Source organism: Cherax quadricarinatus, chromosome 19 (genome assembly GCF_038502225.1).
Source record: "Cherax quadricarinatus isolate ZL_2023a chromosome 19, ASM3850222v1, whole genome shotgun sequence".
NCBI classification, from domain to species: domain Eukaryota; kingdom Metazoa; phylum Arthropoda; class Malacostraca; order Decapoda; family Parastacidae; genus Cherax; species Cherax quadricarinatus.
This window is the reverse complement of record NC_091310.1, coordinates 39433679-39447296: the sequence shown is the minus strand read 5'-3', so window position 1 is coordinate 39447296 and position 13618 is coordinate 39433679. Positions and strand designations below refer to the sequence as shown.

The 13618-nt window shown below is 38.9% G+C and overlaps 1 protein-coding gene across 5 annotated transcripts in view; it reads left to right on the top strand.

The window, feature by feature from the left end:
* LOC128688354 (glutamate [NMDA] receptor subunit 1) overlaps positions 1 to 13618 on the top strand; it is a 220393-nt gene that overhangs the window by 150242 nt on the left and 56533 nt on the right. For all 5 annotated transcript variants that reach the window (XM_070086694.1, XM_070086691.1, XM_070086690.1 and 2 more), the window contains 4 exons: positions 1895 to 1995; positions 2573 to 2746; positions 4470 to 4586; positions 8787 to 8955. In XM_070086694.1, coding sequence (XP_069942795.1) covers positions 1895 to 1995; positions 2573 to 2746; positions 4470 to 4586; positions 8787 to 8955 — 561 coding nt within the window. The remainder of the gene's footprint in view (positions 1 to 1894; positions 1996 to 2572; positions 2747 to 4469; positions 4587 to 8786; positions 8956 to 13618) is intronic.

Genomic DNA, 13618 nt, shown 5'->3' with positions numbered 1-13618 from the left:
AAAGATGGAATCCTGCCACATTTCATCCACGCTGTGCCTGCAGCAGTAGATTAAGGACAATTGGGTCACCAGTTACCCATTGATTACTTCAGGACACTGAGTGAAAGCATGTCCATCCGGCTTCCAATGGTCTAGGACAAGGGGAGATGACAAAAATATTATAAGTACCAAGTATTGCAGTTTTTGTTCTATAATGTCCTTATTGTTTTTTTTTTTTTTATTATTATTTTTTTATTTATTAACACACTGGCCGATTCCCACCAAGGCAGGGTGGCCCGAAAAAGAAAAACTTTCACCATCATTCACTCCATCACTGTCTTGCCAGAAGGGTGCTTTACACTACAATTTTTAAACTGCAACATTAACACCCCTCCTTCAGAGTGCAGGCACTGTACTTCCCATCTCAGGACTCAAGTCCGGCCTGCCGGTTTCCCTGAATCCCTTCATAAATGTTACTTTGCTCACACTCCAACAGTACGTCAAGTATTAAAAACCATTTGTCTCCATTCACTCCTATCAAACACGCTCACGCATGCCTGCTGGAAGTCCAAGCCCCTCACACACAAAACCTCCTTTACCCCCTCCCTCCAACCTTTCCTAGGCCGACCCCTACCCTGCCTTCCTTCCACTACAGACTGATACACTCTTGAAGTCTTTCTGTTTCGCTCCATTCTCTCTACTTGTCCGAACCACCTCAACAACCCATCCTCAACCCTCTGGACAACAGTTTTGGTAATCCCGCACCTCCTCCTAACTTCCAAACTATGAATTCTCTGCATTATATTCACACCACACATTGCCCTCAGACATGACATCTCCACTGCCTCCAGTCTTCTCCTCGCTGCAACATTCATCACCCATGCTTCACACCCATATAAGAGCGTTGGTAAAACAAGGTCTGGATTTTTTTTTTTTTTTTTCCAAGCACTGTAAATAGTCATTGATACGGATTCAGATTTTTTTGCATAATCTTTGAAATATGTACATTAAACTCTCTTTTTAACAGTCTGATTGGGGGGAAGCCATATTTTAAAAGAAAAACAAAAGTGTTTCTTTTTAAATTTAATAATTTATACAGGAGAAGGGATTACTAGTCCTTTGCTCCCAGCACTTTAATCACCTCTTACGACACATGGCTTACAGAGGAAGAATTCTGTCCCATTTTCCCATGGAGATAAGAGGAAAGAATGAGGAACAAGAACCATTAAGAAAATAGAATACAACCCAGATGGGTATTATATATATTTGCATGTACATGCATGTGTAGTGTGACCTAAATGTAAGTAGAAGTAGCAAGATATACCTGGTATCCTGCATGTTATGAAACAGGAAAAAAGACACCAGCAATCCTACCATCATGTAAAACAATTACAGGTTTCCGTTTCACACTCACTTGGCAGGACGGTAGTACCTCCCTGGGTGGTTGCTGTCTACCGACCTACTACCTAGGGTCAATAAATTGTAGAATGTAAATATCGTTGGAGCATTTATGCCACTGTTGCCGATGAGTGATAATTTTTTGACAGATTCAGTGCACCATAAAATAGTAAGTTTTTGTAAGATTCTACTCACTTTTAGTCTTATTAGAGTCATCAAAATGCACTCTTTTTATTCTGTAGGAATTTTTTTTTTCTGGGTATGCCAGAGTTAAGGGGATAATGAAGGGTTTACTGTACTGTATTTCAAAAATTCATTAAGCCTTTGGACAGTCTGGCATAGGATCATTTGAGTATTTTATATCTGTATAAGGTGGAGTCATTATTTTTATGTCTTGGCAAAATTTTAAAAATATCTATTATGTACAGCATAAAAGATGGTACTGCACATGGCAACATATAGTACTGTATATGTTACACTGCCATATACACACATTTGTATATGTACGATCTTGCAGATGGAAAATGTGATAGAATTTGAGCCTGGTCTTAATTCATTCGTGGACAAACTCAAAGAGATGAGGGAGGCCTCAGCTCGTGTCATCCTACTCTATGCCAAGTAAGTCACCAGGAGAGGTTGTGCAAGTAATCAACTAGCCAGTTTAATGTTATTTTTCCTAAGTTATTGCAATTACTTATAGCCACGGGAAGTATAAGGATGCACATTAAAGAAGATCAAGCAGGACCCAGCATTGAAGAACTAAACAAATACATATGTTCAAAATCTCTTTAGTACAATATAAGGCTGATAACGTATGTTTGTGGCCATGTACTGTAGACCAGTCTCATTCTCAGTAGGGTTTGCAGATCTAAATTAAGTTGTAAAGACAGTAATGTATCTATGATTCATGTTCTAGTTGGTTCTAGTTGAGGTGTTCCAAAAAAAATTTAAAACAGATTAAAAAATCTATATTCTCGGTGCTATTTCATGAGATTGTAAAAATTAAGTATAGTATCTTGAACTGTTTACCACAGGATGGCATTATGTAGAACTAACTCTTTGATCTTACTGTACTTAGTGCATACAAGATAAATCTGTAGAGCATTTGTATTCTATTTAATAATATATTTGTTTTTCTTTGCTATGGTTCTGTGTGATTTTTCCAAACAGTGTTGCACCCTTTTCCTTTGTGCAGCAAAGAAGATGCTGGAACAATCTTCCACGATGCCAGCTACATGAACATGACCGGGCGGGGGTACGTGTGGGTGGTGACTGAGCAGGCCCTCAGTGCCAATCACGTGCCAGCAGGAGCCATCGGTCTCAAACTTGTCAATGCCTCTGATGAGAATGCTCACATCACTGACAGTTTGTAAGTCCTACATGTGAATGTTTGAAAATAAGATTTTAATCTCCTTAGAATTGTTGTAATTTTCTCAAAGATTACACAGAAAATATAATAAAAATATGGTTGTAACTATGACCACAGTTTTTAACCCTTAAACTGTCCAAATGCAGATTTGCGTTCGCTCGCGTAGTGCTCTGAACATAGATCTACTTTTTTTTTTTTTTTTTGCATAAGAAAGCATGTAAAATTTAATGTAGATCTACGTTCGGAGCGCTACGCGAGCAAACGTTGATCTATGTTTGGACAGTTTAAGGGTTAAAGGCGTGGACCGGTAAGCCAGTGGAAGGCCTCGGTCAGATGACCAAAAACTCCAACAGCTGGTCATCATCTGACTAAGACCTGCGCCAGGAAACACTTGTCCTGTTTCCTGATGAACCTTGCCTACCCTAACCTAACACAGCAAATTCAGCATTACTGTAGGTATTATATAGCCCAATGAGTAATTAGTCTGCTAGTACCTTAGTTAGCTGCATATGGAATGTTAAATCCATAATGTGCCTTGAATTTAAGATCCTGTACAATTTAGGTAAAAATTTTAGAAATAATTTTTCATACATTTTCTAAAGTTGTAACATTGTACAATATTTACATCTCTGTAACATTTATTTTGCTAATTCAGCAATGGAACTTTCATCTGCAAAATAATGGAAAGGTTAGTTTTTTATGTCATAGCTGAAACACCCAAAATCTACTTCATTGTAAAACAGTATGAAAAGGGTAAGTGAGCTAAATTTCCTTGACCTACTATATGCCTAACTGAGGAAGTTAAGTTACAGTTACAAGACCTATTACATGCCTAGCTGAGAAAACTGAGCAACACTCCTAGGACCTACCATATGCCTAATGATAAAGTTGAGCTACAGGTCCTGGACCTATCGCATGCCTCACTGTTTATGATTGATAAATAAAGTGTATGTACAGGAATGAGTGTTGGGTGGATGTAGTGGACTGCAAGGGAAGGAAGTGGTAGTGGTACTGTAGTTATAAAGTTTTTAAGTCAGTGATGTGAGAGATGGATTGTTTTATTAACAAAACTAGTACAGGAGCTAACTACAGTAGGGCCCTCGTATCCGCGGGTCTGGTTTCCACAATTTACCATGACCTGAAAATAGCCTTAACTTTGCTTAATATTGGCATCGTATTGCGAAAGTATTAATGGTGGCAGTTCTTCAAAGCCTAAGAGAAGCCATGAAGTGCTTGCCATCAGTGAAAAAGTGATAATTCTATATTTACTGTGCATAATTTATCGATTAAACATTATAATAGGTATGCATGTAAACGAAAAACAACTTGTATATAGGATTCGCTACTATCTGCGGTTTCGGTATCTGCGGCATGTCCTTGGAACATTTCCCCTGTAGATATGGGGGGTCATGCTGTATAATTACTTAAGGACACCCATCATACACTATCCTCTTCCCATCATATTCTATTACACATTATGTGTTGTATGCTTGAGGTCATATCTGTCAGCCTGATTTTAATTATTATTATATTCACAGGAAAGTTCCAAACCTGTAAGAGTCGAACAGTGTCTGGGAAATAGGGGTCAGTCAGGTTGTAATTTGATTCTTATTGTGCATAATTTTATTAGTTGTGTAAAGGCTTGGTTAATTTTTGAGAATATTTTTCTAATTTTTGGAGTGCTAATTAGTTTGCCTGCATTTATCTGGTAAATTTTTTCTAGGTACATACTGGCAATGGCCATAAAGAAGTTAAGAGAAGATCATAACACGACAGAGAAGCCTCCGCAGGACTGTAACAACACTGGTACTTCTTGGGAGACAGGCAAAATGCTCTTCCAGTAAGTGTTAACCCTTCTTATGCTTTTCCCTTCCAACATTCTTAATCACTTGTGTTTTATTACAGTTATTGTTTGGAGTTTAGTGTTTTGACAGTGTGTTTTATTACAGTTATTGTTTGGAGTTTAGTGTTTTGACAGTTTGCAATTGTTATTTTAATTAATTTAGGGTTATTTTTCCTACTTCTTTAGATTATTAGGTTAAACACTCGAAATTTTGTCTACTCTTAACTCCTGTTGCAAATGGATACACCTTTTTTTTCCATTTATAAATGCCAGATAACAAGTTTATTTTTTTTTTTTTTTTTTTTTTTTTCAACAAGTCGGCCGTCTCCCACCGAGCATGCATTAAAAACAATAAGAAATAAAATGCACATATATTACACACATTACTTACCTTAAAATATGTGTAATCTTAATGTAAGGTGAGAGGTGAGTAGTATTTATTGTAAGAAGTCAGGTGGTAAGTATAGTAGCTTGCCCGGATACCACACCCACACGTAATATATGACATTTAACCCTTTGACTGTTTCAGGTCCCTCTCTGAAACTGTCATTCTATGTCGCCAAATATTCAAAAAAAAAAAAAATTATTTTTTCTTATGAAAATGTTAAGATTATTTTTCTGAGTGTTTTAGTCCAAAAAAAAAATTTTTGCCATCGGTACTTACCGAGATATAGAGCCATGAAGTTTGCAGAAAATGAGCCGCGTATGGCAACAGCGGCGACTGCCGCTCACCCGGTAAACTTTAGTTTACTTGTAATTGAAGGTTTTTTGTTTTTTTCACTATTTTATTTTTTCACATAACTTATGTGGCCTATGAGACCAAAGTAAGGTGCAATGTATATATATACACTCGTTGTATACAACACAACAAGCACACAAACATAATTATCAATATATTGTTTACAAAACTTGTTTACAAAAACAAACAAACAATTCTTCTTCTTCTTCCTCTTCCTCTTCCTCTTCCTCCTCTTCCTCTTCCTCCTCCTCTTCCTCCTCCTCTTCCTCCTCCTCTTCCTCCTCCTCTTCCTCCTCCTCTTCCTCCTCTTCCTCCTCCTCTTCCTCCTCCTCTTCCTCCTCCTCTTCCTCCTCTTCTTCTTCTTCCTCCTCCTCTTCTTCTTCCTCCTCTTCTTCTTCTTCCTCCTCTTCTTCTTCTTCCTCCTCCTCCTCCTCCTTGTGTGCGAGTGTGTGGCTTATAATTGTTTTGAGTCAGGAGTCGGCAGCTGTCAAAGTGACATATTGTGTCATTAGTCACTACCCTACCGCCTGTCAAAACAATGGGGTCGGATGCTGCTTCCCCTCCTCCATTCTATCTAATTATCTTTCTCCCTCATTTTATATCTTTCAATCTGTCTCTCTTTCTATCTGTCTGCCTATCTCTGTCTCACAGGTACACATAAATACAAGTATACATAGTGTAAATTACCTAGGATAACCCAAGAAATCCAGACAAAGTGCTATACTCTGCTTGAAGATGTGAGTAAACGTGATGACACAGTCTTGTGGCTCTCTCTGAGACAGAGAGCTAGATGGACAGACAGGGAGCTTGACAGACAGACAAATAGACAGACAGAAATGTTTGTGTACCAGCAAAAACAAAGGGAGGGCAATGGTCATGTAATATTACCCTCCTTTACCCTCATCAAAGTCAGCTCTTATCAGATGTTATCTCCCCTTATCTTGTCACTGTCATGGGGTGGACTTTTTTTTTTCTTGCTTCAAGGGAACAATATTATTACATCTTCTTCTTCCTCCTCCTCCTCCTCCTCCTCCTCTTCTCCTCCTCCTCCTCCTCCTCCTCCTCTTCCTTCCCTCCTCCTCCTCCTCCTCCTCCTCCTCCTCCTCTTCCTCCCCTCCTCCCCCTCCTCCTCCTCCATTGCTTTTGGTCTCAAACTCCTCCAAATCATGAAATTGATCTTCACTGACACTTCCATCTGTGTTAGAGCATCACTTGGGAAGAGAAGAGTCCCAGATTTGCTGGGGAATCACATATTTCTTACCGCTAGACATGCTGAAAAATGACAACTGAAATGGCATTCCCACAATGCACCACTGGCTCCCCGATTTTTTTTATATGGTGCACACTGACCATGGAGACCCATTCTCTCACATGTGGGCCTACCAGCTTTCTCCTGCTTGATTTGAAGCTGCTAGAATTTATGCGTATAAATACGTCAGAAACATTGGCTCGTAAGACGTATTTATACGTCGGAAACAGTCAAAGGGTTAAAGCGCCTCAGAGCAATAAAATACAGTACACTCATTTTTTACCCTAAAATATGTCTTAATGTAGGGTGAAATGTGAGTATTTATTGTAGAAAGTCAGGTGTGGTAGCTCCCACAACAGCTACCACAGCTACATGAAATTTATGACTTAAATTTAAAGCACTTCAGAGCAATTATTATTACAGCCTCTCCTCACTTAGCGACATACTCATTTACCGACTACTCGGACTTACGATGGGCTCTCTGACCTGTATGCATACCTAAATAATGTATATTAGAGCTGATTTCCTCTATTCTGTTTATTACATTATACAGTACACTACTGTATAAACATTTAAAAATATACAAAAAATGTTATAAATGGTGCAAAGGTGACATTAAAACAATATCAAAGATGATTGACACAAACCCACTACCATTATAGTATGCTCCTTGCTTAATGACAAATTCATTTACCGATGTGGTCTTAGCAATGGAACTCCATCGTTAAGTGAGGAGAGGCTGTATTAGCAAAATGCTGTAAAGTGAAGCCCTGTAAAGAGGAACCTGCCTGTAATAATTTCCGATCAAACAGAAGAGAAATATACTAATTAAATAACATAAAATGTAAAATTTTCCGCAGGATATAACATACTAGATAAGATGGTCTACTCCTTTCTGGAAATGACATTACTTTGTATCTTCAGGAAATGAATACAGTGGTCCCTCGAGTTTCAGCAGCATCGACTTTTATGAAATCCGACTTTTGGCAAGTTTTTTCGGCAAGATTTGGCCTCAAGTTTCGTGATTAGGCTCGTGATTCAGCGACCGTCTGGTACTCATCCGCCCGTCACCACGCACACAAAGCCAGTCTCCCACGCCATTCACGCTCAGTGTGCCATTGTTTACCAACACGTGACCATCACCCCGCAGGTTCATTCATAATAATCCATTGTTTTTTGTGATTGCAACTGCTAAATAAGTCACCATGGGCCCAAGGAAAGCTAGTGCAAGCCCTTTGGTAAATAAAGCGAAGAACACGATCCAGAGGGATTTTGAAGGGTTTGAGGCAGACCCTGACCCTGCCGACCCTCTGCCTGTTGTGGAAGGTGTTGTGGCATTGGGCAGGTCCATGGGGTTGGAGGTGAGTGACTGGGATGTGGAAGAGTTGGTGGAGGACCACAGGGAAGAGCTAACCACTGACGAACTGCAGGAGCTTCAACTGGAACAGCATCAGACCACAGCTGAGGAACTGCTTCAGAGGAGGAGGAAAAGAGAGTGAAGGAGGTGCCTTTTTCGGTGATTAAGGACATGTGTTCAAAGTGGAATGAGTTGCAAAGTTTTGTTGAAAAGTATCACCCTGACCAAGCTGAAACAAGCCATATCTGCAACATGTTCAGTGACAAAACCTTGTCCCACTTCAGGCAAATCATAAAGAAATGCCAGAAACAGATCTCTCTGGACAGATATTTTGTGTGACAGGGGTCCAGTGACTCTCAAGTTGTTCCCAGTGGTATTAAAAGAAGAAGGGAAGTAACCCCAGAAAAGAACTTGCTACCTGAAGTCCTAATGGAAGGAGATTCTCCTTCCAAACAATAGTGTACACCTTCCTCCTATCCCCTCCTCCCGTCTTCCTTCCACCCAGAAGTCTTCAGTAAAGGTAAGTGTAATGTTATTATTATTTTTTATATGCATGTACTTGATTTCTGATTGTTTTCAGTATGTAAATCTTTATTTAATTTGAAAAAAAAAAATTTATTTTAATATTTTTGGGTGTCTGTAACGGATTAATTTTATTTCCATTATTTCTTATGGGGAAAATGGTTTCGAGTTTCGTGAATTTCGACTTTCGGCAGGCTCTCTGGAAAGGATTAATCATGAAACATGGGGGTCCACTGTACATAATTTATGCTCATTCAGTCTTTGCAAAAGAATTGCACTTGTGGTGTATGAAACTCTCCTGAGTAAGTTTTCAATTTTTTTTCATTTCAGATACATTCTAGAACAGGTTTTGAAGAATGGCCTCACGGGTAAGGTTGCTTTTGACGAAAATGGTGACCGGATTAATGCCGAATATGATGTCATAAACATACAAGAACTCAACAATACGGGGGTCTTACGAAAAGAGCATCTTCCTGTTGGACAATATATATACAATAAAGTGAGTTTGAGTATGATGCAGCTATATTTTATTCTGGTTCTGATAAATTTTTGGTGTACTAAATCTCCCAGACTTCAACTTATATGTCTTGTTGTATCCATGTGTTGTGCACAGTAGATGAAGCCCATGATCATGTTGTGTAGCCTTTCACTGTGTCATCACTTGGTGGGAGCAATGGTAGACTTACAAGCATCCTATAATTTTCATACTATATATTTACATGATCAATGTCATTTGAGGCATTTACTAGCAGTCAGTCAGTCAGTCATTAAATAATACAGTACAGTATTAGGATTTTTTTTTATGATTTTTATGGGTTTGTTAATTTTTTCTGACTGATTTATATTATTTACAGAATTTCAGACCTTTTTATTATTGAAATTGTTTGAAATAATTTATATAAGGCTTCAGCATCACTTGCGTTCTTTTTCACAGTTTCAGTGTCATATTACTAATACCTCGGAGATTGCACTCCTCGTAATTTTACACCAATTCACTGCATAAAACTTCTTTATTTGTTTGGTATATCTTAACAAAGATGCTATATAGCTAGGCTCTTTTATATCTGGTCCATATCTATTCCCTCCTCTGGCATTTAAATATTTTGTTTTAGTAAAAAGCACAATCAGACTCCCAAAGTTGTGAATTTTGTAATTTGCAAGATTTGATTATATTGCATTTTTACTTATGAACACTTTGTGAGTAAATTAAATTACTATATATGCAAGTTTCCTCTACCTAAACTTTTTTTACTTCACTCATTACTTTAAAACCTAAAACATTCAGTTTGCCTTTCTTTCTTGTAAATATCAATATTAACAAGATCAGTGAAAGAAAGAGATAGCATCTCTGAAACAAAGTGAATCCAAATCTGAAACAAAATATATTTATTATAGAGAGAGAATTTTGTATTAAACCATGGTACGAGTGGGGCTCAGACTCACGGCAAGCGAGTCATAAAACTCCAGGCCAATGGCTTATGCGCTGGTCTGGAGTTTTACGACTCTTGTTATGAGTTCGAGCTCCACCTGTACCATGGTTTGCAATCGTTTTATTACGATTTTGTGATGAAAAATTTGTATTCATGAATTATAGATTCATGAGACTCATAGAAACTTGACTCTTGGGAGTTTGTTTGTACTGTATCAGGCTCCTCAGTGTCGGTCTCAGGAGTTACAGTAATAATAAAATACGGTATAATGTGGGGCTGCACTTAGTGAGCAGTAATTATTAGTGAGCAGCTGTCTGAAGTATCCCTTCTGTCTACTTGTCTACTCTTAGTCATAAAAACGTTGCACTAGATGAACACAGATTCCTTAGTAATGCAGTACAATAAAGTTTCATTAATTTTTTGGTACCAGTGGCTAACATTCACAGTGACAGTGCTAGTGAAATTTCACCTAAAAAATATATTGAAAGTGTGAATATTTTTATAAAACTGCATTCACATAAATCCTGTGAACAAGCTTCGGTCACAGTGGTGGGCAGTGATGACATTATAACAGTATGCATTCTTGCGCAATCTTGAGAGTGCAGGTTCAGTTATTCTCTCAAATGAATGGTATGTCCAAACCTCACTGTCTGAAACATAGCTTCTTTTCCTTAAAGCTAACCCAGACTTAAGGCTTTTCCTGAAGAGTTATAACAGAACCCACACACACCATAAGAGACAAATACAGCATTACTTTTATATCCCACATATGCAGCTGAATCCAAGTCAAAATGCCATGAAAATTAAAGTAAAAATATACACAATCCAATAGTTATTGTACACTAACACTGAGTGTTAGGATCAATTCTAGACTTCCTTTATATCTAACATACAGCACCTTTGTTTCTTGACCTAGAAAACCATGTGTATGTTACAGCTAAATATATTTTCAACTTGTATGAGCCCTTTTCTTGGTTCTTAAACTAAATATTATTATTTCATCCAAGTTAAAATGCTCTTCAACTCCAGACATTGTGATGTCTTGAAATAATTTTTTTTTTTTATTTTTTTCAACAAGTTGGCTGTCTCCCACCTAGGCAGGGTGACCCAAAAAGAAAGAAAATCCCCAAAATGAAAATACTTTCATCATCATTCAACACTTTAACCACACTCATACATAAACACTGTTTTTGCAGAGGCGCCCAGATACACCAAATTAGAAGCATATATAAAGATACAATATAAAAAGTGACCTGAAATAATTTAATAAACTCCTTATAGAATATAATATCAGGGCCCCAATTATATATATACTGTCCTATTACACATACTATGCACTTGGTATCTGCAGACATGGGAAATCTGGAAAAACAGACAGGACGTGCAACTATGACCACCCTAGAAAATGCCATGCCCATATGACAACAGGAAAATGCAAACTCCCTTCCTGTAAGCTTTTTCACCCTGAAATGTGTACCTCTTCAGTACAGGAAAGACTGTGCTATAACTTAAATTGCCAGGCACACCATCTAAAGGGTACAAAAAGATACAAAACATCCAGGCCATGGGAAAACCTGGGTAGCCACAGCCACTCAAGAGGGAGAGGTTTTTTAGTGCCAGGAAGGAAAAAAAACTGGCAGGAAATGGCAGAAATCGTACACCAAATCCAGTCATTCCTGGAGTGGAACCACAGTCGATGGCCTCCACTCCAAACCAACAGATACAGATACTAATGCCGGAAAAAAAATCCCCCCCCCCCCCAGTACCAACAATACCACCAGTCCGATGACATTCTTATTTGCAAATATACAGGGTCTAAAGCCAGCAACAAACAACAAAATACCTTTCATCCGTGGACTGCTTGCAGAGGCAAAGGCAATGTTCGCGGCTTTCACTGAGACCCACATAAAGGATCACTTGGACAACGAAATATGGATCCCAGGTTACAACCTATACAGATGTGACAGAGTGAACAGGCAAAAGGGGGGGGGGGGGGGGGGGGGGGCGTTGGCCTGTACATTGCAGAGTCACTTGTTTGCACAGAACTGCTAAATGCCTCAAATGATGTAGTGGAAGTTTTAGCAGTAAAGGTCGAGAACCAAAACCTAGTCATTGTGGTAGTCTACAAGCCTCCGGATGCAACATCCCAGCAATTCCAGGAACAGCTGTTAAAAATTGACCACTGTCTGGAAAATCTTCCAGCTCCTGCACCCAACATCTTGCTCCTGGGGGATTTCAACTTAAGGCACCTAAAATGGAGGAATATAGCAAATAATATTGTTGCAGTAATAACACCAGGAGGCAGCTCTGATGAAAACTCACACTCACACGAGCTTTTAAATCTCTGCACAAAATTCAATGTAAACCAGCAAATAATAGAGCCTACTAGACTGGAGAATACACTAGACCTCATCTTCACTAACAATGATGATCTGATAAGAAATGTCACCATATCAAAAACAATATACTCAGATCACAACATAATTGAGGTTCAGACATGTATGCGTGGAGCCCCAGACCGACATAATGAGACTAGTCACGAGGGAGCGCATTCACCAAATTCAACTTCAGTAACAAAAACATAAAGTGGGACCAAGTAAACCAAGTCCTAACCGATATAAGCTGGGAAGATATACTAAGCAACACAGACCCCAACTTATGCCTAGAACAGATTAACTTGGTGGCACTCGATGTATGTACTAGGCTTATTCCTTGAAGAAAAAGGAGGAGTAGATGTAAAATAGAAAGAGATAGGCGCTCCCTTTACAGGCGACGGAAAAGAATAACAGAGCGGCTAAAAGAGGTCAATATATCTGAAATGCGTAGGGAGACACTGGTCAGAGAAATAGCAAGCATCGAACTCAAGCTAAAGGAATCTTATAGGAGTCAGGAATCGCAGGAAGAACTAAAAGCCATAAATGAAATCAAAAGAAACCCAAAGTATTTCTTCTCCTATGCCAAATCAAAGTCGAGAACAACGTCCAGTATTGGGCCCCTACTTAAACAAGATGGGTCCTACACAGATGACAGCAAGGAAATGAGTGAGCTACTCAAGTCCCAATATGACTCAGTTTTTAGCAAGTCGCTAACCAGACTGAGAGTCGAAGATAAAAATGAATTTTTTATGAGAGAGCCACAAAATTTGGTTAACACAAGCCTATCTGATGTTATCCTGACGCCAAATGACTTCGAACAGGCGATAAATGACATGCCCATGCACTCTGCCCCAGGGCCAGACTCATGGAACTCCGTGTTCGTCAAGAACTGCAAGAAGCCCCTATCACGAGCCTCTTCCATCCTATGGAGAGGGAGCATGGACACGGGGGTCGTCCCACAGTTACTAAAAACAACAGACATAGCCCCACTCCACAAAGGGGGCAGTAAAGCAACAGCAAAGAACTACAGACCGATAGCACTAACATCCCATATCATAAAAATCTTTGAAAGGGTCCTAAGAAGCAAGATCACCACCCATCTAGAAACCCATCAGTTACACAACCCAGGGCAACATGGGTTTAGAACAGGTCGCTCCTGTCTGTCTCAACTATTGGATCACTACGACAAGGTCCTAAATGCACTAGAAGATAAAAAGAATGCAGATGTAATATATACAGACTTTGCAAAAGCCTTCGACAAGTGTGACCATGGCGTAATAGCGCACAAAATGCGTGCTAAAGGAATAACAGGAAAAGTCAGTCGATGGATCTATAATTTCCTCACTAACAGAACACA